The 25,474-nt window shown below is 46.8% G+C and overlaps 3 protein-coding genes across 14 annotated transcripts in view; 1 reads left to right on the forward strand and 2 right to left on the reverse strand.

The window, feature by feature from the left end:
- The window catches only part of LOC144163340 (putative peptidoglycan muropeptide transporter SLC46), a 47,568-nt gene extending 32,126 nt beyond the window's left edge, over positions 1 to 15,442 (reverse strand). Inside the window, exon 1 of one of the 5 annotated variants that reach the window (XM_077694277.1) lies at positions 15,170 to 15,442. In XM_077694277.1, the coding sequence (XP_077550403.1) occupies positions 15,170 to 15,280 (111 nt within the window). In that variant the 5' untranslated portion in view covers positions 15,281 to 15,442. Of the gene's footprint in view, positions 1 to 3,308; positions 3,541 to 7,720; positions 7,878 to 13,127; positions 13,640 to 14,516; positions 14,562 to 15,169 lie in introns of those variants that run through there. The other 4 variants (XM_077694278.1, XM_077694279.1, XM_077694280.1 and 1 more) reach the window with 4 other exon arrangements.
- Positions 14,085 to 25,474, forward strand: part of Cln3 (CLN3 lysosomal/endosomal transmembrane protein, battenin) — a 60,555-nt gene continuing 49,165 nt past the window's right edge. Inside the window, exons 1-2 of one of the 2 annotated variants that reach the window (XM_077694295.1) lie at positions 14,085 to 14,260; positions 24,191 to 24,272. The gene's annotated coding sequence lies outside the window, so the exon portion shown is untranslated. The remainder of the gene's footprint in view (positions 14,261 to 24,190; positions 24,273 to 25,474) is intronic. The other variant, XM_077694292.1, reaches the window with a different exon arrangement.
- Positions 18,720 to 25,474, reverse strand: part of LOC144163341 (proton-coupled folate transporter-like) — a 38,819-nt gene continuing 32,064 nt past the window's right edge. For all 7 annotated transcript variants that reach the window (XM_077694285.1, XM_077694281.1, XM_077694284.1 and 4 more), the window contains exons 6-7: positions 24,229 to 24,385; positions 18,720 to 21,713 (exon numbers count right to left, since the gene is read on the reverse strand). In XM_077694285.1, coding sequence (XP_077550411.1) covers positions 21,629 to 21,713; positions 24,229 to 24,385 — 242 coding nt within the window. In that variant the 3' untranslated portion in view covers positions 18,720 to 21,628. The remainder of the gene's footprint in view (positions 21,714 to 24,228; positions 24,386 to 25,474) is intronic.

Below are 25,474 nucleotides of genomic sequence, written 5' to 3' on the forward strand. Positions count from 1 at the left end.
GAGTCGCCTGTCTTTGTGTGATCTAATAATGTGTGCTTGTTCTTGGCCTTCCTGTGCTGACTGATGTGGGCATGATGGTGGCTGTGGTGGCGCCGTCGTAGTAGTCGGCAGCGTCAACGTAGACAATCTTCCATGGCTCACAATGGTATCGGAAACGTTTGTCAAGGGCTCGTGCTCCAGCTCGTTTTCTTTCCACGTTCAGCTCTGGGTGCATGATTCTTGGTAGTGGTGGGATGCGAGTGTATTTTCACCATTCGTGTGAGAGGTCAACTTCATTTGGGAGGGAAGTTCCGCTTCGGGTTCCTAGTAACTGCAGAATGCGTCTTCCCGTTTTGCTTTTAGACAGGCGTTCCAATTGGGCTGTTTTTTACGCTTTGATTAATTATTCAATCGAGTTGTGCATGCCTAGTGCTTCGAAGCGTTCGTTGGGCGTGGTAACTGGTAATCCTATTGCTTGATTACAAACCATCTTAATTAAACCATTAATTTTTACTTTCGCGTCATTTTTGAGTTGCAATTAAGAAAGGAATGCAGTAGGCAACTTTACAAATTCCGAAGATTTGTACGGGCCGCATGAGCGTGTCTTTCTTCATACCTTTATTCTTGTTTGTCACTCTGGAGATTAGTCGCATGGTGAGCTGAGTGCTCTTCTCAAAATGAATTGTCTCTTTGTTGTGACCATTAGAGTGCAGTCACAGGCCGAGGATTCCAATGCTGTTTACGACTGGGATTCCCGGCCGCAGTGGCCGCTTTTCTGATGGAGGCGAAAAGCAAGAACGCCAGTGTGTACGAGATTTCGGTGCACGTTAAGGATCCCCAGGCGGTCAAAATTAATCCGGAGCCCTCCACTACGGCGCGCCTCATCGAATGCGTTGCGTCGGCGCGTTACACCCTACAATCAATCAGTCAAGTTTACGACTGGGATCTTCTGGTTGTTGGAGTAGACGCAGATTTTGGGATTCGACGGGGCCCGAGATGAGCAACTCGAATTTCTGAGAACAGTCCAGTCCTCGTTCTCGAACATACTCTCGCGTTTTCTTTTGGAGCACAGCTCTTATGCGGCAGCTCCCATGGTTTCGCGGCGTTCTTCTTCGTCGTCTGTCGATGTAACCGAGAGAACGAGAGGGAAACCGAAGAGAGAGTGTGGAGGAAAGCGGGGGAGGAGAGTATAATAAAAGTGTGAGGAGGAAATCGAGGTTGATTGATTGTAGGGTTTAACGCGCCGACGCAACGCAGGCGATGAGGCGCGCCGAAGTGGGGGGCTCCGGATTAATTTTGACCACCTGGGGATCTTTGACGTGCGCCGAAATCTCGTACACACGGGCGTTTTTGCCTTTCGCCTCCATCAGAAAAGCGGCCGCCGCGCCCGGAAATCGAACCCACGCCCTTGTGCTCAGCAGCAGAACGCCTTAGCCACTGAGCCACAGCGGCGGTTAAATCGAAGTGCCGTGGGTGCTGGGAGAGGTGCTCCGCGGTGGCGACCCGCTACGAGATCACGCTATGAGCAGTGAAAAAAATTTAGAGGGTATAAGACATTAGCCTCTTTGGTAGGATGGCAGACGCCATCAATCCGGTATAAATTGATCAATCAGTCAATCCATCATTGGTTGAAACGCTTCATGTGGCTGAATGAAAAGGGGTGACGATGAAAAGTTTGAAGTATAACCATCCGAACTGCCGGCTCACTGTGTGTCCGTCGTGTATGCGTTTCCTAGTCAGTACAGCGAGCCGTCACCTGGGCTTGCTTATGAGGGTTGTATCACAGCATAAACGTACCTAAAGCATACAAAACCACCCGAATTGAAATAAATAACAGCCAAAACGGACCTGCATGCAATGGTTGGAAACCACGGTGTAGAAAAATATTGAACAGAAATAGCCGTTCTGAGCGCTTAAATTGAGGGCCACATGCACGTGGACATAGTTTCAAAGACGCCCCTAGATGGCGCCATGCGTCGCTTGGCTGTGCTGACTAGGAGACGCCTATACGCGTGCCCACAAAGGAAATAGAACCCCGTCATCGCCAGAGAACGCATGGGTACGTCGTAGATCTTTGTTGCTGCTGTTGGTGATGATGATGATTATGATGATGGCAATCATGGTGGTTGTGATGATGATGATTGCGTTGTCTTCCCTCGATTTTGTCACGTGCTTCTGCTCCACGCACTCGAGTTATTCATTTCGCGTTGCACGTTTCCTTAACACATCTTCCTTCGTCACGTTGAGGCATAACGCACTAAATGTATAAAAAAAAAGGGGTGGGGTCCAGATGTCACGAAAACAAGGAATGCCAGCTGCTTCCAACGTCCCCTCAGGTGCACGCCATGTCGCCGGGGCCACTCCTCACAGCTTTTAAGATACCGATATACAATTGATACATCTAGGTGTGGAGGCACTCTGCAACTCTGGAGCCTGGCTCGTTCGTTGCCCGGCGTCATGACGTAACCCGGAAGAGATCTTAAGTGCCCCGTTTCCGACGCTCCTTGCGATGGCTACTTTTGTGCGATCCTGGTCACCCATCAAACCCTTTCGCGACAATGATGCTGCACGTTCACTTCAACGTCGCAACAGAGACAAAATAAACGAGCAAGCCAGGGCAGGCGACGGAAAGTGTGTAAAGATGCCGGGCCTGGCTAAATAAGAGTTCACATGCAGCGTTAAACATCCGCCACATTTCGCCCTACGTTGCTCAGGGTTGTGCTCTGCGAATTTAATAGCGGCCGCACGTCGATTGCTCGAAAGAGCCTATCTCGCCCCCCGAAAGACTCAAGGGGACAAGCGACGCAAAGTACCTGAGCTGCTATGCAGCACAAGCCTAAACTGGTTCCGTTCCAGCCGCGGCGGCCGTTCTTCTGTTGGGGGGCGAAAAACGTCCCTGTGTCGAGATCAAATTCAATTGACCCGTAAGCCTTTCACCAACGTGGGCCTCATATACCCAAGGTATAACGTTGGCGCGTAAACCGCCCAACATTATGAAATTTGTGACGTAAAACCCCGCTGCATGCGTCCGTGGTCCCAGGTTCGAATCCCAGCCACCACGGAGCAACTTCGGCGGTCACTTATTGCCACATCAGTGACCATGCGCTCGTCTAAGCGGTACATTCTATACGCCAGTCAACATAGTGTATCTCATAGTCGAGGTGTTACAGCTATCTTGTTAAACCATTACGGTGTTCAGCTTGTTATAAAAGCTAGTAACCGTGTTATCGTTAGCACGCGCATGCGGCAGCACGGCTTACAATACCACATCCATGCGAAGGTCACTGTCCTCGGCTAAACAAGCGAGCGGCATGAAGCGAAGTGCTCACCGTGTCGGCTGCGTTCCAAGTCGGAGCGTGCCAGTCAGCCCTCTGCATTAAACACGCCGGCACCGAAGGTCCGCACAAAGCGCCCTTGCGTCCGAATAGCCAGGGAAGCCGTTTACGACCCGAAACCAATCTTCTTCGCGACGCGGTGCCCCTGTTCCAGGCTTCGCGGCCGTCGAACGCAATAAAGCGAGCACGGCAAACAACTAGAGCGGAAATAATCGCGGCCGGTGAGGGCGAAGATAATGAATCCCGAGGGAGCCGATATCGAAGGTCCGCCGCGAGCTTTTCTGGCCGGCGATAACGAGCGCCCAGTGACAGTCTCATGGTTTCCGACAATCTGCGGTGTGCTGCAGCCACGTCAGTGCCCGGTCCGGAAGACAGCTGTCGCTTCCGACGACAGATCAACATCGCGGAAAAGCTATAGGCCATCGGTGCGCTCAAAGAATACGTTTCTTGCGTAACCGCTACCATACTTGTCTTTCTCAGCGTACGAACAGAAGTCACTGCAGGCAACCGTGACAGTTTGAAGGGACATTAACCACCCGCAAGGCATGGCACTTGCTCCGCCACCTCATTGACCCTATCAAAAGCAAAGGGGAGTCAAACAGCTCCCGTAACCTTCACGCATATCCCGGCACATCGGAGCAATTCATCCAGGACCTACAAACAAGTATTTACAAGCGGAAGTCCTCAGTGGCACCTCTCCCCTCCCTACACAGGAAATTCCAACGAGCACCTCGACCGTGACATTCAGTTATATGAACTCAAAGCAGCATTGGAGGAGCGTAAGAAACACAGCGCTCCTGGCCCGGATCAGATAACGTACAAGATGCTAGCCAACCTTGGGGATGATGCACTGACAACCCTGCTCACACGCCTCAACGAGTTTTGGTGAACCGGCAGGGTACCTTACCAGTAAGACGCGGCGGAGGTCGGCTTCATTCCAAAACCAGGCAGATCACCACACATCGAAAACCTACGACCTATTTCCCTGACCTCATGTGTTGGGAAGATATTAGAACGAATTATACTCAAAATACTACAGCAACACCTCGAAGATACCAACCAAATTCCGGACACTTTGTTCGGCTTTCGCCGAAACCTGAGCACCCAAGACGTCATCCTACAAATAAAGGAAGAAATAATTACGCCTGCCGCGTCTCACTCCGTATACGGGCCATCCTCGCGCTAGACCTAAAGGGGGCGTTCAATGACGTGACGCATGCAGCAATTCTCGGCAACCTCAACCAAATTGGCAGTGGAAAATGGGCATACGGATACATTGCCGACTTTTTCACGGGCCTACGGGCAATCCTCAAACTCGGCGACATCAAATCAAAACACCTCAAGGGTCGGTGTTATCCCTTCTTCCCTTCAACATCGCCTTCCTGGGTTTGCCAGAGAAGCTAGTGGAGATACCCAACCTACGACATGCCTTATACGCAGATGATATCACCCTTTGGACAGGCACGGACTCAATGGTGGGGCTGTAGGAGACACTGCAACTCGCAGCAGAAACAGTCAGCGAATATGCCCACGTAAGCGGCCTGCAGTGCTCACCCCAGAAGTCCGAACTGATAGTAATCAGAAAAAGACGATCAAATCAACAAATTGAAGATATTTCGGTAGCTCTAGATGGCTACCCGATTCAACCCGAGCGCTTCCCTGAAACTTCTCGGGCTCACTATTCAAGCTAATACCAAGAATTACGATACAATCCGCAGTATCTAAAGTCACAGATCAAGTTACCCAAATGATTCGCCGTATCACCAACAGGCATCGAGGCATGAAAGAGCAGGACACAATGCGCTTAGTTCAAGCATTTGTTATATCCCGACTAAACTACGTCGCACCCTACCTCGTTTTAGCCAAAGCAGACGTCGACAAAATCAACCGCCTCATAACCAAAGCCCTCAGGCACTCGGTTTACCTGTAAGCCCGTCCACAACAAAACTACTTCAAATGGGGCTTTACAAAACCATAGAAGCGCTTATTGAAGGACATCTGGCGCAAACACAAGCTGGACGTACAGTACTTCGCCACATAAAGTGGCCTTGCCCAGAACAGACTAATCTAGTATCAACCAGACGTCTGGCGCCATGCAGCACATTTCAATTCGGCCTCTTCCAAAAAACCTGCATACGGACGTCCATTAAGGCCGACGGGAAGCCCGAAGCCAAGCGCATGAACGAATTTATGGCTGCCGTTCCGAAGTGGCCTATACCAATGCAGCCTGCTACGACGACAACCAGACCATGGTGGCTGTTGCAACAAACAAGAGTGCCCTGATAACCTGCGCGTCACTCCGGACGCCCTCCACGAGGGAAGCAGAAGAACTGGCCATCGCCCTAGCCATCACCAAATGCCCTGCAAGGACTGTGATAACAGACTCCCAAGAAGCTTGCCGGAGTTGTTTGTCGGGACGGGTAGCTCCCACGGCGCTCCGGGAGCTCCAGAGACATCACCGAAAACACGAAGTCAACATCGTGTGGACCCCTGCACACTCCTTATTGACGGGTAACAATTTCGCCCATCAACAGGCTCGAGATCTGGCCCACCGAGCTACTGAGATTTCGGCAGCCCCCACACCTCGCCTTACCTATCAAGAAATCGCCCAGTATTACAGGACGACAAGACATCCACTCCCGAGCCCGCACACATCACTTATCGAAAGTGAAGAAATTACGCTGAGACAAATTCAAACATGCCCTTTCGTACACCCCGTAAGAATGCATTTGTTGTTCCTGACACAGTGCGCAGCCGAATGCAAATTCTGCAGTCAGTTAGGTACGCTCCGCCATATCATTGTGGACTGCAAGGAAAACCCCGACCTACCACCCCTTCCCCTTTCCCCTGAGCAGTGGGAGGTACTGTTGACTAGCGGTAGCCTGGAGGACCAAGCACTCCTTGTGACCGGGGCTACGACGGCGTTGTCAACACATGGCTTCCTGAACTGAGCATTCACTCCTACCTTCACAGCTCAATAAATGTTTTCTCTCTCTCTCTCTCTCTCTCACTCACCGCAGTTCAACTCTATCCTTTCCAGCCCTGGCTTCGACGGTTGCAAGAAACAGGCGCTACTGCTGGGTATGCAGCGGCTGCTCACAGTGCTGTTACGAGCGGGTGCAGACCGGCTACTCCTCCGTGAATGATCCTGATCCACAGGAGGGAGTGCAGTTGTATCCAGATTGTCACTAACGAAGGAACGCTATAATGAGCCCTGTATGCTTCGTTCGGTCTGACCTTTCACTGTAGCGCTCCACTGCAACGCACCTGGCGGGTAGCGGTAAACGATTCTTGCGAACAGTTGCACTGAGACGGACGTGCATAGACGAAAGTTATTCGCGTGCAAAATGTAAAGGATGGTGCATGGTCGGTGCTTAAAGCAAGGAAAAAGTTCCCCGGATACATTCTTTGGGAGTGAATGAACGCGTCTGTCGAATGGTTACTGACTCAAGCCAAATGACTCAGGCCGAAGTGATTCAGACCAAACTCGGATTAGGGGATGACGCGGACAGCAAGATGTAGTTTGTACTGCAAACTGTTACGCGTGATGGGCAACCTTGCGTTTGTTCCCCTGCCACCTCCGCCCCCGTGTATGCATGTATATAAGAACTTCAGTGCCTTTCCATTCTGTGACGAAAGACGACTAGAGAAGCTGGGCGCAGCCCAAGGAGTGCACGAAACAAACACGTCGTCCATAATTGGCGGTTGAGCATATTTCCTGGGTAATTAGCCGAATTAAACTCGTAAGGTGTAGAGTTTCAGCCTAGCGTGGGGCCATCCATGGGGCCGTCCATTTACCTCCCGTAGAAGCTCGTGTACAGAAAGCAGACGGGAATTTCACAAGATTAACACCTTCCCTGTGAACTGCGTCCTAGAGTTTCTGCGTAACCACTAAAAGTAGATGATCGTGCGGTCACCGGTACGCCGGTCATCACGCCCTCCTTAAAGGCTGAACAAAACGTTTGTCTCTCTCTCAGCGTAATGTTAGAGTCGTCTTAGCGGCAAATTGTCGTGCAATTTGTTTCGAGACAGTTTCGATAAAACAAGAGATGCACCCGTTTTCTGTAACCATGTACTCCCTCCGTATACAGACGGCCATGTATTGAAATCAGACGGGAATCCTGTTCAGTTTACAACTTCTTTGTGAAGTAACTAATTACGACAAGTAAGTGAAACTCGGCATAATGAGAGGTCGTTCCAGCGGCCAATTTCAGCGTGTTTTTTTTTTTTAATATACCTGCATTAGATGGAGAGCTACAAAGAAATCACCAGAAACTTTGCCTTGCCACAAGATAAAATTTTGTCGACGCGACTTTTTTTCGACACACCTTGTCGACGCGCGCAGTTTTGCTCGGACACTAGCCTATGACAGCTCCGCTCTAAAAAGAGTGCGCACCCCGACTCACCTACGGCAGACAACAGTCTTGTAGAACACCTTGGAAACGGACTTGGGAGAGCTTAAACAGACGCGAACATGCCGCAAATTGGGGTAGTAGACATGGGTTATGGTAGAGTCACAAAGGGGCAACAAAGACCGCCAACCTCAAACAACGAAGTAGACGGTCGCCGGGACGACTAACACAGTGAAAAGCGAGGGGCGGCCGCAGACCGCACGAAGGCCGATAATTAGAGCGATGAGATAAGAGCCACAGCCGCTCGATGAAAGGGGGGGGGGGGGGGGGGGGGTCCCTTTCATCGAGTGGCCGTGTAAGAGCAGTGACCTGCAGTGTGATCGAGATGCCAGAAATTGACAGGGGATTGAGGGGAATAGTTCGTCATTCTTTTGAATACCACAATCATGTGGTGAAGATAACTATCATTTAGGCGCCGATACTTGCGCCAGGGCGCGTGGTTATCGGAAACACGACCAACAGGTATGAGCGTATAATTAAGGTGTTCCTTGGGTCGAAAAAAATACGAAGAGGTCACGGTCAGAAATTACTTCTAACGCATTTTTTTTTTCTAGCTTTCTTTTCACCATCTGGAAGTGACGAAATGGCATGGTGTCACATCAACGATAGGAGCTTTTGAGTATTGTCCGTTATATAAGGAAAATGAGGGTAATGCATCAACACCAGCTGCCATAGCAGCTTAGTTAATTGGTAACGGATCAGACTCTTATACGAACATGGCGAGTTCGGATCCCACACGGAGCGCATATTTTTCCCACTTCATTTCTTTCTGAATATTTACAGTGCGAAGTTTTATTTCTGAGACTCAGCGGAACAGATATCATAAAAATACGTTCTTGCCATTTTTATGCCTCCATGCGCACCGAGCGGGGACAATCTGTTGACGCCATAAATGGCAATAAACGTTATCTCATAGCTAATTGCGTATAATTTCGCCCCTTTCAACCCGTCTCCGGACTCACGTGCGTAGATAACAGGGACAAAATTGTCTCGCAACGTGAAAGGAAGTTAAAAAAGTAGGGGGCCAGCTGAACGTCGTTTTGTGGCGTGTATGTTGTTGTTATTGTTGTTGCTCCTTTGGTTGCGGCTAGTACCCGCTTGAGTGACAGGCGAGAAAATACACATTTTTTTCCCAAACAAGCCCGTGATGGCTGTTTGTTTCTGCAGTGCAGGCTTGATTAGGGCGGTCTGCAGTTTATTTAGAGCATCCGCGTGATCTTCGCCGAGGCCCTTGGCGTATACAAGTTGTTTAAAGGAGTACTGACACGAAATTTTTATGTTACGTTTTTTTCGCTGCTATGCGTGCCTACCAGCCCACTAATCATAGAATGACAGATTAGACGGTCGAGCGCAGCGTAAACATTCATTTACGGCGTCGTTTATTCGTGCCAGTTTCGGTTTCGACTGAAAAACGCTGAGCGGCCGCCATGACAGCATGTATAACATGACGTCACCATTCTTGCCGTATCGCTGCCTCTCTGGAAGCGCGCGCGAGCGAGCGCACGCGCGCGCCCAGACCGGCCGAGGTTTTCGCCGTCCCCACAGGGCCGGGCAGCATGGCGTCAGTCCCAAAACCATGACGTGTACACACGCCCGAGCAGCGCGCGCCAACCACAGCCAGCGCGTCGGCTTCGTCACGGGAGCCCCGACGTCGGCAGTTTGGGGCACGTAGCAGATGATGTCACGTCGGCCCGCTCTGGGCTTTCTCGTGCGGGCGAAGATTAAAATGGATTTTAAATATGTTTCGCTGAACGGTTGCTGTTGAAACTTGCTGGGAGATATTTCCTGATAAAAAGGAAGCGTTTTACATAGTTATCTCAGCTTTGAAATTTCGTGTCAGTACTCCTTTAAGGTCCTCTATGTAGCCTATTGAAACAGGCGCGCTTACAGGCGGAGGCTCAGAAGCTTCGTCGTCGTTCGCGTCCGATTCTTCTGCATATTGCTGCATTAACGATTAACACCAACGATTCCTCCCCACTTCATTAACGATACCCTCGTCCGTGCACGGTCACGCAGTGTCAGCATCTTCACCGGCACAAACGAAGTCGTCCCAGCCGAGGTCATGGCCACCATGTCGGAGTCGATGACTCGCTGCCACAAATCGCCGCCAGACTGACCATCGGAAGCATTAGGCTCGGCTTCAGGTTAACGAAGCCGGCCTTGCTGAAACAATTCCGCACGCAAGTGGCTGTCACCTCCGACCAGGCAGCCTTCATTATCTATACAGCTGAATACAGCGAACTTCGAAGCGGCAAGTTGGCTGCCGGGCGGTCAACAGCTACTAACCAAGCGCTCCACAACGCGGCGCCTACGTATTATTCCCAAATCAAGCGGCTGCACTTTCGAAGCGGTATTGAGTGGCAGGAAAAGCACGATCACTGCCGTCAGGGAAGTTTGCACGTGGTGTGCAGTGCAGTTATCCATCCAGAGCGCCTGCCTTGCCTCTGCATGCCACGGTCGAACTCGCTCAGCCAATCCACTAACAAATCGTGCACCATCCAAGCCTTACCGTTGTGCCTGTAGCGCACGGGCACATATATCTCCTTAAGCAACGCGGCTTTTTCGACTTTCCGATGACGAAGGGCACGCGGCGGTCGCTGCCATCCATGTTAGTGCACAGAAGAGCTGTGACTTTGCTATGCTTCCCGCCAGTGCATGTGTCGCCTTTCATAGCGTGCGTTTTATCCGGCAACATCTGGTAAAATAACGCAGTTTCATCTGCGTTGTAGACGCCGCACTCCGCATAGCTTGAAATAACTTCTCCGTTTTTTTCAAGCCACGCTTGCGGACGCCGCCTCGCCGACAATCAACTTGAAAACAATGCCGTGCCGTACCTTGAAGCGATGTAGCCAGCCATTGCCTGGGCAGAAAAGTCGGGAAAATCCAGATTTGCCCGTTTTGCCAGCGAGGAGGTTCGGGTAAGCGACCTGCGCCGGCAGAGCTGGGCAGAGGCCGTCATTTCAACGTACATCGCGTCGCCGGCCGTTCGCTGTAACCGATCGGAAGAGCTCAAAGACGTTCGTTGTACGTGGGATTTTATGCCATTGAAATAACGTATATTTTGACGGTTACGCGCGTTTTGTTCGTTATAAGCGAAAGTTCGTTTTAAGTGGGGTCGTTATAGGTGGGCTCGACTGTACCACGTTAAGTCGGGAATGGCGCTGAATCTATTTCGCTAGTTCGAGTTCGTAAAAGCATTGAGCCGTATAGGCACCTTGGGGGGGAGGAGTGGGGGAGTGAATCCGGCTCTGTTCGTTAGATCGGAAAAACCGTAAGATCGAATTTCGTTAGATCGAGTATTGACTCTAGATTTGTATAATGTGTTATCGAAAAATACTGTAAATAGATTAAAACGGGATCGTTTCCGTGGCCCTGGAATCTGGTGGAATAACACGCCAAACTTGAAACCGCGCGCAAAGCAAGCTTTGGACTTCAGTATTAACGGTGCGAATATGCTTTGAATTATACACTGAAAACATCCAGAATGATCACTTTTGAAACATCTGCAATGAGCCAGAAAGTTGCATCTGGCTTAATCAAATTTTTATATACCTCAATTAGAGCACATTTCCAGCGGTGATTGGATTATTATATATTGTTTGGGTGCACTCGTCCCTGGAACGAAAATTGCGACTCTTTTTTTTTTGCAACCGCACGTACCGCTATAGCACGTAAATTACCGTATTTTCGCTCGTATAAGCCACACCAAAAATGCGAAATTTTCAGTGGCAAAGTAGGAGTGCGGATAATACGCGGGGTTTTTCTTGCAGTGCAGCTTCACGGCAATGCGCATTGTGCCGTGAAGCTCCTACGCAGTAACACTGACTAAGCCTTCCTATTTGCGCAAAACGTACAAGGACAATGAAGAAAAAAACAAGGACGAGCGCAGTCTAACAACTGAATTTTAAGTCAGTGTATTCTAAACATACGCTTTTTCTCTCTACATAGTATGTGATGTGTTGCTTGAGCAGTAGCTTTGATGCAGCCTTTCCTGTATCAAATGCGGGGGCAATACGCGAGGATTTTTCTTTTCAGGTGGGCTGAAAGTGGGGGTGCGGATTATATACAGAGGCGGGTTATACGCGCTAAAATACGGTACGGTTGCTTCGTGAGGAAATTCGCTAGGGCTGCGTTACAGCCGACATACGTGTTGAATGGCGTCAGAAAAATAATGAGGGGTAAAATGAAACCACAAAAACTGCTGCCGCAGTTCGCCACGTGCACAACATGCCACGCGTACTACATATATGGTTCTATATATACCTCTGCGATTTCAACGAAAAACGATGGCGCCGCCATGTTGGTTCGAGAAACACTTACAAACACCCACGTTCGAGCGAGTATGTGTTCGTATGTGGGTATGTGTTCGTGTTTATATCAAAATGTGTAGTTTGCTTTCTGTGTAACCACTAATATCGCCGTATATTATTCATTTGCGAGATCCATGTCTCACGTGTTTTTGTTTCCGTGCGCCAACACAGACGCCCTTCTGCTGTTCCTGCGCAAGCAAATAAATTATTGATTGATTGATTGATCGATTGATTGATTATTATTTTTGTTACATATACAGGCGAGCATACTCGCCGCCAGGCTCCAATATCCTATTATTACCAACACGCACCAATTACGATTAGCAAATTATTGTCAGTACATTTTAATCATTCATGATAACTTTTATGGTTACTACTGAGGCTTCTGGTGGTCGCGATAACACGTAGGTACAAACAAAACAAGGACGAAATGCATCTACCTTGATCTCACATTTTTCCCACTATATCCCATTTTTTATTATTATAAAGTGAGGTAAACAAGAACACAACTCGTTGTTTCCGCTGGGATTTGAGGATCCCGGATTAATTTTTTTTTCTCCGTCAAACCGATTTATACTTTACTCTAAATTTTATTCTCTTATCGTTCAGTTCTTCATATAATTAACGTACGTGGGTGCGAGCGTGTACCTGCTCGTTTACTGGATCCCTTTCTGCTCGGTGGCGCTAAAAGTAGAGAAACAAACGCGAAACTTGCTCACGGTTCAGCCGCACAAAGGCGCGGAATCTTCAAGTGACCAAGCAATTTTGTGGAGAGCCAGCTTGCGTGTCTACAGGACGCATGTTCATATTCGGGGCAATAATATTGGCAATCACACAAGTTTACGATTATATCGAACTGGCCCACAAAGCTGGCCTCCCGGCTGCCTAACAAGAAAATATCGCAACTCCTTCAACGGGATTGTTCATTTGAGCAACGCGCGAATCACGCTGACTCAACTGCAGCTGCCGGGTAAGCATGTGGCGTACTCTCTCACTCTCTTTTTGCAAGCACTGCGCACTGGTTTTGCAGTTAATTAGTATAAACAAACAATTAATGAACTGATGAAAATACGGCCGATAAGTTGGCCTACCTGTCCTCGAAGTTTCTGTCGATGTCGAGTCGACGGTCTCACCAGTTGTCAAGACGCGTTACAAAACCGCGCACCAGCTGCCTGCCTCCCATATGATTCAGTTTGTGTTCCGTAAATAAAGCTGCTTCTCTCTCATCTCACTCTTATTGCGAAAAACTCGCCGACTGGGGCTCTGCAAGTACAGTGGTACAGATGCCTTCTGCCAAATCTTTGAGATCGCTGAATTTCGCAAACCAGCAAAGCTTTGTTGCAGGCCCGTCATTAGGTGGATATCCTTGAAACTGAAAGTAGGTTGGCAAGGTAAGAACATTGCGACATTGGACGGCGGAATTGTTGCCAAGCGCAAATTTATCGTCGAAAGTATGGACAGTAACGCTTAACGGCAACACCGTACCAACTACTACCTATTTCCTGAACTGCTTTGGTTGTTATACTACAGTTGAAACCTCGTGCTCACGTTAAGACAAGAGTTTTTCGACAGACGACGAAACGCAACACAGCCATGTTTTTCTTGTTTGTTTCCCTTTTTTGTTGTTCAGTGTTGCTTGGCGATATACATTTCCCCTCCTATGTTTGGTTTGGCTTGGTGATATCCATGACGAACTATTTCTTTTTCATGATTGTTTAAATAATAAGACCATAACATCTATACGTTTCACTGTATTTGTCCTGAGAATCCAAAGATTTTTCGGAAGGCAAGGACGACAAATATTTCTAAGCATTTATTATCGTGTTTTCTTGCCACAAACCAGAGTCCGTCAATGACGGACTCTGCCACAACTATGCTTAAGGTAACGCAAACCATTTAGGCTGTATCATTATTTTATTTTGATTTACACGCAAAATTTTTACGAAAGTTACACCAGTCACACTGTGGAGGAGACTTTTTCGACAATGTTGGCAGAAATCGCACAGTCAAAAACTACCGTTTCCGTTTCCGCCTCGGTTTAAAAATTGTGCGCTGTCTGCTTTTGTTTGCGTGCAACAGTTCCATGTTGGTAATGTATCCAGTATCACATATTTACAAGACGACATGCAGCAGGATTGGGCAGATTTCATCTTTATCTGAACGCCAACATCTAAGAAGCATGCTTCAGAGCCATGCAACCCTAAAATCGACGAACGGCGACTGGGTGGGTAGGCGGAGTTGACGTAGCGACGGCATGCGCTAGCAGAACTGTTTTCACCTGGGCTAGAACCTCCTCGAATACTTTGCTTGATTCTTATCTAAAGCACGGCCGTCGTGGGTAGCCCAGAGATGCTAAATTAAGTAGCGGTCTCTGTCTTTTGTGCAGTAATGTCGTCAGTGTACAGTGAAAACGTCTTAGTGCAGCAGCCGCGACGTGTCGAGCGAGTTTGCAATTGATCAGCAAAAACGGATACACTTACGATACGCCGAAACCGCGTACGGCTAGGCATGGTGGCTGCCGCGAAAAAGTCAACGTCCAACGTCTCGGCCGCCGGTCAGCGTCTGTGCTTGCACGCCCCCAGGCATGCAAGTGTGTTTTTGTATTAGCTCGTTCTTTATCCACCCTCTTGTGCTTGGCTCGAGTGGATTGAGTGTCGGGTCCTCCGACGAGCCCCCAGACGACTCGGTCGCATTTCTGCCTCGTCGGAGTCTCCCGACATGCGATCTGTCAGCCAAGCGGCCGCGCTAAACCATCGCGTGCCGCCTCATTTCAACACTGAATCACTCGGGGTAGATATTCCCACGTTTGTCTCACTTTTGCCTTACGTCTGTTGCACTTGTGGACGCGCAGGACAAAGTTTTTCATCTCTAATGTCATCTAATAAATCGCTTTTCCGAGAAGGTGCGTGCGATGCACTAAAGCTCTAATAACAACCCACAGCGCGTGATAAATCTACCATGCAAATCTAAACGTGCTGTTTCTTTTTTTCTTTTTCCTAGTCGGCGAGACGAAGGAAAACGTAGTTGCGATAGCCTTTTTTGGCAGTTCAGCTTTGAATTAATGGATGCATTTTTTCTAATTAACTTTGTACTTTTTTGAAAGTGCTCACGCCTTCAAGCTGAACAAACTTACCTCTCTGGGCGCAGCGCAGGCGAAGTATTTCGGCGAGCCGTGCGCGGCACTTGTCGAAAGTAAAACTGCGCCGCAAGCGAGACTTCGCAAACCGACGACGGCCGCGAGCATTCGTGAGAAACGGCCCGTCTAGGCGCAACCATGTTTTGGCCAAACTCCTCAGCCGTCTCACGTAACACGCGACGATCGCGGTGGATGTTTGTAGCGGTGTTTACACAGACACTGTATCCCGTGGTCGGGTGTCTTCCCCCGTCCGTCGGGCCCTACAGTACTTAGATCTCCGCCGCAACATGTGAAGGCCCCACCTTGCGCATGCGCAGCGTGTCAGAAAAGGAAGGAAAAGTCAAGGAATCAAGAGCCAGTTTATTGTGGCCTTGAGTTCTGTACAAGGCGCATACGTTTGCTTAGCATGATTCTTATAAAGAGGCTATGAAAATAAAAAAACAATCTGGTTCGATTTGGAAGAACTAACCTTTGGTACTCAGCTACGTACCAGCCACGAAGGACGGTTTTTTTTTTTAACAAAAAAGAATGTATTGAAAACCTTTCAAAGATTGCGCTACAGGGACGTTATATGGACATGAGTGATACAATATGATCCAGCACTAAATACATAGTTATCAGTGCGTTATCAAACAGAACTTGACACCCCATTACAATTGCCCAGTCGTGTTTCTTAGTTGTGGCTTTGGTCAGGGGAGGGCAATCGCCCAGACAAGATTCTGTAACGTCGCAGAGAAATCGCCAGAAACTGGCTCGGGAGTCGCCATTGCTTCATCTCCATTATTTGTTTGCAGAAATTTGCGATAAAATTGTTGTCGTCGTTATCAGAACAAAGCACTCTTTTTAACGAATGAAACTTGTATTTTGTCTTCATGGCTCGTTAATAAGTACTAAACAACAAATAAGTCCAGCTTATTTGCTCCGCATGATTCTTGAAGGGACACTGAATTCTGAATACAACTGTTAGCTTTCACTGAAATATTGTTCGTTTCGCAGCTCCTTCGGCTTTTGTTTGACGATCAGCAATGCCTTTTTTGCTGAATTAATTTAAAGCTGGCATTTCTCTCTCCTGTTTCTCTTACATTTTTTTGTCGCGTTGCAAAAGCATGCCACAAAGTGCTCGCAGCAAGCCAGGGCCCCATGTTCAATTTTACTCGATCGTCGGCATTTTCCACAATGCAGGGGTGGAACAGCTGCGCCATTTGCGCCATTGAACGCCAAACTTGTTTACTTGTGCCATCGTGCGTCGAACCGCCCTTATTATGCCAAAATCGTTTATCAGCGCCGTCCTGCGCCGCAGAGCCCGAATTGAGCCGTGAGATATATGACCGCCATGATATCCCGTGCCCGAAAACTTGGGTGCAACATCGTGTTTTCGGTGTCAACGTGGTAACGGTTTCGATTTCATCCAGCATATATGAGCGGCTATGGAAATTGGCTTTCGCTGAGCTGCAAGGCCACAGGTGCTACGCGCGTTCTTCGCCTTCACTTCAGATTTATTTGTGTCGCGTTTGCACGTGTTCTTTGTCGGTGCCAACCGCTGTGCCACAATCACTTGAAAATGACCAAAAGTGAGTAAAATGTTTTTGTGTTGCAACTCATGCAGATAGAAAACAGAACAATATTCGCATGAAAGGTTGTGGTTTATTGGAGGTGCAGTTAAATTTCGCCGACCATTTTTGATGAGTGTAGCTGGATGTATTGAACAAACAGGGTCTTGCACGCTTTGTCCTCGCTTGCTAATTCGGTTTGCCTTTGTTGCGAGGTAAGTACTCATTTTCGCCGGTGAACTTTGGGGTTAGCTTTGCTTACGTGAATGACGACCCAACATTAATTATCTTATAGCACACTCTCATCATGTAGTCTATAGGGTACATTCATTAACTTTCTCAACCCCATGACAAGTGAAGACAAAGCTATGTTGTGCACTGGAACTGCTGTTCGATAGAAAAAATGCAAGCAAATGCCTTGTTCTACGGAGTGTCGCCGTGAGTTCGCTTAACTCTGCCGTCTACCGGACACAAAGCGAGGCCTGTGAGCTGATCCCTTCGATTCTGCACGTTATCACCAATTCTGCATGTCATCATCAATATATTATACGTCGATGTCGTCGATATATATACATCTGCATGTTATGTTATCGATTCTGCACATTATTGGCACACTCGCTAAGGCCGAAGGTATCACTTTGCATACTGTAAATTTCCAGATATAACACAACAACTGCATTCCTGGTTCGGAGTAGGTTCTAGCAGCTATGGAAAGTACACATGCCTTCGCTAAACGCAGTCGTTGGCCATTTTGTTTTAAGCTGATTGTGCTAATGTGCTCTAATTTTTCCACTGGTTGTTGCGTATATTTATGCTAGTGGTAAGTAGGTATGATAGGTTCTCATGTTCATCCGCATGCCTGCACGTTTTAATTGTGCTCGTACACAAGGCGAAACATCTCGACGATCTCGAAGCTAAAATGAAGCCTACCTTCCGTACTTAGGCATTCTCTTTTATAGTGTTTGCTAGCTGGGATCGGTGTATTGACGAGCACATGACAAGCAAAAGTTCTGTTGACATGTCTCTGCCTTGGTATTTATCTCAGAAAAATGCTTAGCAAGCTCTACCAATCCTGCCTGACTGCTCAAGATCTGCGATGAAACAAATTGTGGTGTGAGAAAGTGTGTGGGGCGGCTATACCTGCTTTCACCTTCTTGGTATTATATCTGCGTTAATAGGCAGCTACTACTGCCGCGGGTGGTACATTTGTGTTCACGACACTCTAATCTACCGGTATCGGCCAACTTTTTTTTGCACATCAGTGTCTCTTTAGCACCCTCGGCCATGCAGGTAATGATAGATGCATTGGAAATACAGCTAAGGGTGGGAGGACAGAGTAAAGTTTATATTAAAAGCTGGCCGATTTTAATCACTAGCTTGCCATCTAAACAGACTGCAGCTAAGCTGCTCTAAATAGCCTACAGTACCTGCACATTAGAAGTCTGCATAACCCAGTCTGCGCTGAGTATTGATTCCTGAATCGTCATAACGTTTTTGACGACCAGAGTTTGACTGAAACGCAGTGTCTAGAGTGCCGTCCGACGGCACTCTAGCTGACCGCTGCAGGCATGGCTAGAGTGCCGTCTGACTACATTCGAACATTTAGGACTAGTCCAGCACCGCCCAAAGCGTCTGTCGTTCTGGTGTAGTGGTATCTTCTTAGTTTCTTAGTTCCAAGGACAGTGGTTCGAGACCGGCTCTTGCCTTTTTCTTTTTTTCCCTTTTAAATTGAGCTATAATTTTCATGGCTGAGGTTACTTTTTGGTGTTTTACATTATTGCTTTGTGTGCGTTACGTCATGTAAACTTAGTTTAGGTTATGTGGAGCAATACAATGCCAGACGAGGCATATTTCTTTACAAAACGCCGGTGGACGTCGGTATAGTGGAATAGTATAGCCGGTATAGTACCGTCGGATGGCAGTCTAGACACAGCCTAACTCAAAACTGTTTTATTGGAGCCACTTTCTAGTTAAAAGCATCTGAAATCGGTGCTGCATTTAATGACACATTCATCCATTTGCTCTTTATTTTTGAAGTTCAAGAGCAACGCTGTTCACATGAAGTATAAAAGCAGGCACGTTGTTAGTTAAAGAGAGCAACACAGATCGTGCAAAGTGCAAACAAATGTTGATGGACTCAGTACAGATGCAGCTCAACATCCAAACTTCCCCAAAAAGATTTATTTTAAGTAGAACAAGAGAGTGCGTCATTGCAGTCATAGGCAAATGGAATGTAAACACAAAAAAACAAAAATATAAACCAGCACAGACAAATCGCACGATTTCTTCCAACTGTAGGCACATTCCAATGCAGCTTAGCTACAGTGGCAAAGTTTGTTAATAGCTTTTCTCTGTACACCTAAATTGCAACATTGTGTCACATATTTGATTTTGCATGGTCAGCTTCACAAATTGCCATGTTCAGGATGCATGTTCAGGAAGATGTAGCTTAGGTCTTACAAGGTAATAGCAGGTGCCCTTTAGTTTGGATTAGCTGCTAAGGCATTGTGCTGCTGAGCACGAAGTTGTGTGTTTTGATTACTGGTGTGGCATCCATTTCCCTGATGGAGGGCGAGAACAAAAACAATTATGTTGCGAAATTTTGGTGCCCGTTAAAAATTTGCGGGCTGCCTAAATTATTCTATAGCAGCCCACTGCGGCATGCCTCACAGCCCAGGAAAGGAGTTTTGAGCTTTGTTTGTATGGAAAGCATTCATTTTGAATGCGAGAAACTACATACTGCATAGCTGGTATGGAACATTCACCGCAAGTATTGGCCCTGCAATCAACTTGTACCGGCTCTTTTGTGGGAGACAAAACTCGGAATTCTGCACTGGGTATAGTTTGGGTGTGTAGAACTTTGATTCGGTTATTAAAATGTGCGCTTACTTTCCTCACTTTATTCCATCTGGGTTTAGTGTGGTATATTAGTGGCTAAACTAACTGACATTATATAACGTATGAGTAGTTAAGAGAAGTGCGTGTGCATAGAATCCGTGCATTGTATAACTGGCACCACCAGTGACTCACTTTCATTACTATTAAAATAGTAAATAGATGTTTTTGTTTTTAAGCACATTCCCACAACATTTGTCTCATTCATAGCAAAGAAATATTCTTTCCCATCTCTGATATTGCAGTGATGCCATTTTTAACTACCGTATTTTCCGGTGTATAAGTCACAGTTTTTTTCTGAAATTTTCGTCGGTGCGTCTTATCCACTGGTGTTACTTATGTATGAAATAAATCTGGTTGGTGGCGGCAGCGCATGGTCCGTGCTCGAAAAGGTGCCTGTGTGCTGCGTGATGTGAGCGCACGTCAAGAGACACCGCTCTATGGTCTAAATGAATGAATTATTTGTTAGCGAGTCGGAGGAAGAAGGCTTCGACGGTTTTGCCTAAACACCGTCTGTAAGTACATACCATCTGTGTGTATCAACAAACCATTTTTGAGAAGTTCTGTCTAGACTTTGGACAGTAGATGCACGCGTCTAACACTGCTTACCGGGGGATGCGTTCGGAGGCGGCAGCCGCCACAACCATGTACTTTCACCACACTTTCTAACGAACTGATCCTCTATGAGTTTGCCTGATTAACAAGTGTGTTTTGTACACCGGTAGGTCTTATACACTGGTGTGACTTATATACGTATTTTTTTTTTTTTTGAAAAACTCGTTTTGAAGGGGGTGCGACTTATACAAAAGTGTGACTTATAGACTGGAAAATACGGTAAGCTATCACCACAATGACTAAAACATTTTTTTGTTTTTTTTACGAACCCAATCAACACCTTGTCAACAAGTTTTGGGTGAGCCGTGACAAATAAAATGTTTTGAGCTGCGCATCTGTATATAAAATGGGCCAGCTATGAAAGGCCCACCGAGCTTCACACACCATTTCTGTACACATAAAAAATTGTACTGTGTGTAGCAATGAAGCAATATCACATAACTCTGCGTCTTGTGGTGTTGCGTACAAGGTAGGTAATAAAACATACACATCATTTGTTACGGCAAAAACAACATATAAGGGCAAACACAGACAAGGCTGACTTTCGCAACAAAATGTTCATTCAGTGGGTTACAAAATTCTTGCACCAGTTGCAATGTACACATATTGTTATTCAGCGCAATCTGTGTCTGTTTCTTTTTTTTCTCTCTCTTTGCTTTGATCCCTTTTTTGCACTGTAAACTTGCAGTGTAATAATCTAAAAACAAGTCCTAGTCCTCCTTGCACTGGGAAAAAAGTCTTATATGGACACATGGAAAGACTAGCAGTTTACACCAAAAGTCGATTTCGGTGCTACTATGTACAAAAGCCACCCCCCCCCCCCTCACTTTTGCGCATTACTCACCCACATACATACTATTATATATATCAGCCTAGATCCACAACAGGTGTTTAGCCGTACTTAATGACAACCTTCAGCTGGTGTTGTTCACGTTCAGCATTATTTTTCTTTCACAATGGGGAGAGCCTTCATGAGGTAGATGATTCTTCACAGCAGTGCAAGTCTCCCTCTTCTCTTTTGCCCTAGTTTTTGTCACGTTCTTCGCAACAGGGAAAGATTATTCTTCATTTCGATTTCCATATCAGTTGCTACCACATTTCCAGTTTGTCTACATAAGTACGATTTCGGGAGTAGCCCCAACACAGGCTTCACAGTCCGTGCACTATAAAAAACACAGTCGTAAAACCACTTGGTCCTCGAGTGGAGTCAACACCGGCAGCGTCCTCTCCAAAATACTGGCTGTGAGGAAGCAAATTTTCCCGGCCTTGCTGGGATCTTTGGAAGGACACTCAACAGCAGTTCGGGGATGTTGGTTCGACGTCTTGAACGTTTGGCTCCTAGACAACTCGCCGAGCCGAACGAAAGCAGTCCTGATGCGAGCAGCTCACCCTGGCCTCAGTCATTTATGGGCCCTGACGGGACGTCAGTCTTGGACATCTCTTCGTAGACTACGGTGTCCCGATGCACCTTGGTGACATAGCTGCAAACAGAGGTTCATGCCACCGTTAAGTCGCTCATAGAGTGTGCTGGCTGATACGAGAGCAGACACAGAAGTGCAATATTGATGCCGTAATAATAGTGCATGCCAAGTTCAAGAAACCAAAGTTGTGTGCATGTTTATAAACCCTTTGCAAATACTTTCGATTTATTTAGCATGAGGATTCGAACAGTAATTTTTGTTGGAACCAGGTTGTTGCGGCTAGCTGACCATAATTGTAAGATTAGCTGCAGTAGCTTCTGAACTAGAGAAATGGTGAGTGGCAGGGGTTTTTTTTCCTGCCTGAATATATTTCGCACCAGCAAGTACTGTCTATCTCTGTGATTCCTCATGAGTCATGCACACATGCTCAGCCAATATTGAAGTGTAACTTTTGAAAGGCGGTGCTTGCTTTCAGAACTGTCTTCGAGGGCCGTGAACGTTTGCCATCAACTGTACTCTCGAGACAGATGTACTTAGGACGAGAACATAAGAATGATGGTATACCCGGCTGCCAAGAATTTCAAGAGAACATTGCATGCACTGGTGTCATGCGTACCAAGCAATTCACGGGTCAACAGCAGGTCAGCAGTGACAATTTGACTGCGCCTATTTTGACTGCAGTTGAAGCTGGGAAATATCAAGTTCACAAATAATGCACAGACATGTTCCTAATGGTCTAGTTTTGTTCTTTCAGAAATATATCACTTCGTTGTTAAAATAAAAAATAAACAAGAAACACATTTTGGTTTATCTAGTTCTCACTAGATGGCGTGAGCTGTCTAGCAAGTGAGTTTTCTGTATTTATTTCAGCACCAAAGTCTGATATTTCTAAAATAAGCGAGCTAGGCCGTTGGGAACGTTTGTATGCATTTGTAAAACATCTCATATTCGCGCACGATGGTTTTTGAGCCTGTGGGTCATGAAGCAGCAAGTACCATAGGATTGTTAAAACGCGAGTCCTCCTTAAAACCGGATCGCCGCAGCACGTGGACAAGAGCGAAAACACTGCTACTGGTGTAAGTGGAAACGTTGGGGCCACGTTGAAAGGATAAGCTAGGACAGCGGTTCTCAACCATGAGTGTGCTCGAGACCCCATGATGCCGATTTGTGTCATAATGTCAAGCTATTTGCACTTGCAGCTAAAGTCGCCCACATACCTATTCAACGCTTATTTTTCTGTCTGGCTTTTATGTTCATGTGGATCATTATTGTCCAACAATGTGCTGTTGCAACTGGAAGCCACACTTTTGTGTGTCTGGCTTTCCCGCACAGCTGGGGTGTTGTGCAAGAAGCCAACTTTAAAACGTCTACACGGAAAATTAAATGTGCAAGCCATGCAGCCAAGCCACCTTTTTGCATTGCTAGCAAGGTTTAGAGTGGCGAAAATGAGAAGAAAAGGGGTGGTGGGGGGGAGTTTTGAGGAAGGCTTTGTGGAATCACTATGCAAACGCCGGCTAGCGGCGGAATATATATTGCCTTCTCTCCTTTTTTCTACAACCCCACTTTCGGACACTGTTGAGCTTTTCGCGTTTCCGCCACCACTCGAATTCCTGTTCGGTGCTCTTTCTTCTCCCTTTCTTCCTTTTTTCCCCCCGACTATCTTGGGGTCTCTCTCTTCGTTGTTCATGTTTTGTTCATTTTTTGTTCATTCTTCTAATAAGGAAGATTCCCGCTTCGTGTTTGTGTTATTCACGTATGTTTGTGTGTGGTGTCGTTGGCCATTCATAAACCCGCTTTCCACTTTCGACATGTATGCTCTCTTCCGAAGCAACCGAAGCCGTCATTCCCGTAGAAGACTTGTCTCGAAGTCGAAACGTTGGAAATAAACCCTCCGCTGTTACTGTTACCGAGGTTTCTTACTTTATATATATATATATATATATATATATATATATATATATATATATATATATATATATATATATATATATATATATATATATATATATATATATATATATATATATAAACTTACATGAGTCCAGTGCCATTTTCAAAACAGCATTTTGCAATTAAACATTTTCACAATCACTATTTTCCAACACTAAGGCAAAGAAAAATTTTAGATGAGTGAAAGAGTTAATGTCTATCTTGGACAACCAAATAAACTGCCATTCAACCATGCGTTACTGCTAGGGGTATGACTACACGTAAGTCCACAGTGACCCTTTTGCTGGGAACATAGTTGCGAGGATGTCGCAAGATTTTGTCTAAACCGGAATGTGGAAGCTAACACGCCCTTTCAGATGAAAACTTCTTGCACCAAGTATCTAAAAAAGCAATAAAAAAATGGCAAGCTTGAGCTTTACATCCAAGAACTCGGTTTCAGCGAGTTCACTTCAAAGGAAATCTCCTGCAGCGGCACCATCCTAACAAGTGTTGTTGGCCAGATTGCCTAACTCCATCAACACAGACGCTGAGGTGATCTTCAGGCAGCAACCGTGAGCTTGCTTTGCTTTTCCACTACTTTCTTCCAGCTGGAAGTTGTGACCGGTCACGGGAGCTCGCTGCTTACCCTATGAGGCCGATGGCAATGCAAGCGGTGCAGCTGGCGACCAGGTAAGGCAGGCCAGGCAGGAAGCTGATGGACCAGTTGAACAGCGAGGTGAGAATCACCTCTCCGACAATGGGCAGCACGGACACAAATAGCGACAGGAACGCAAACACCTTTCCTGCAAGGGGACCAGCAAACAGCCTCGCGCTCAGTCTGGAACAGTCGGTAGCTCGCGTTAGTTTGCGCACGCTTAGCAAATAACAAACCACTGGCATAGTGAAGATTTAACGAGCCGTGTACACCACTGGTGCCACAGACCCGTGCGAGATTCGGTGCGCACTACGAAACATGACCAAAAATGCGAAAAGCAGCAGTGGCGGAAGAAAGCAAAACCCAAAGAACAAAAATAGGGGTGGAGGGATAAACAAGTGGCAGAGGGAATGAACGCAACACAAAACTCAAAAGGGGCATGAGTTGCCCAGGTCGGGGCAAACGTTCCTCAGAAGAGAAAAAAAAAAACGCAACAAAACCGACAGCTATGCCCCCTCACCTTCTCCTTCAGGAAAAGTTCGCATGGGCTACTGAAACTACAAATAAGACAGGTGTGAAGTGCGTAATCTTGTACACGATACAGAATGCGGAATATTTTGGAACTACCCTTTTAGGATATCTAAAAAGCCGTGCTACTCATCACAGGCAGTATGGTCATTGGCCTTACTGAAGCTTGGTGGATATTAAAAGAGCTCGCTGGCCGGCCTACTGCAAGGCAACCAGCCGAACCAGTTCTTTCTAGCGGTCCATTGTAATCGATGCACTAATGTCGGTGCATGCTGCTGCCTTTTGCCCACCACATAAGGAGACACACCAAGCTTGAACCTCTTCGGAGGTTGCCAGGTAAAGATAATAAAATGCACAGGTCAATGCCTTCGCTGTCATTTTGATCAAGGCTCAGTGTGGGAGCCAAAATGTGTCTCATTTTAGTAAAATACTTTGATTGGTGTTCTAATTTTTATGGTGTATACTATTTCAGATGACATAATGTATTCTTTGCAAATACTAACTTGCATCCAATACCATAGTATTAACACACTCCTACAAGTAAGACCAATCAAGAGGATGTAAAAATGCAGTGTGGGAGCTGAACTGTGCACATTTCAGCTGGGCAACCCAAGAGCTACGCAGTCACAGAAAACGCGCACAAAACTCAAACATGGGGGCAGCACGGTGAGGCTCTCTGGATTAAAATTAAAACTTATCATAATAGGCA

The sequence above is a fragment of the Haemaphysalis longicornis genome, unplaced genomic scaffold (assembly GCF_048455015.1).
Source record: "Haemaphysalis longicornis isolate Haplotype H1 unplaced genomic scaffold, Haemaphysalis longicornis Haplotype H1 scaffold_12, whole genome shotgun sequence".
Taxonomy (NCBI): Eukaryota; Metazoa; Arthropoda; class Arachnida; order Ixodida; family Ixodidae; genus Haemaphysalis; species Haemaphysalis longicornis.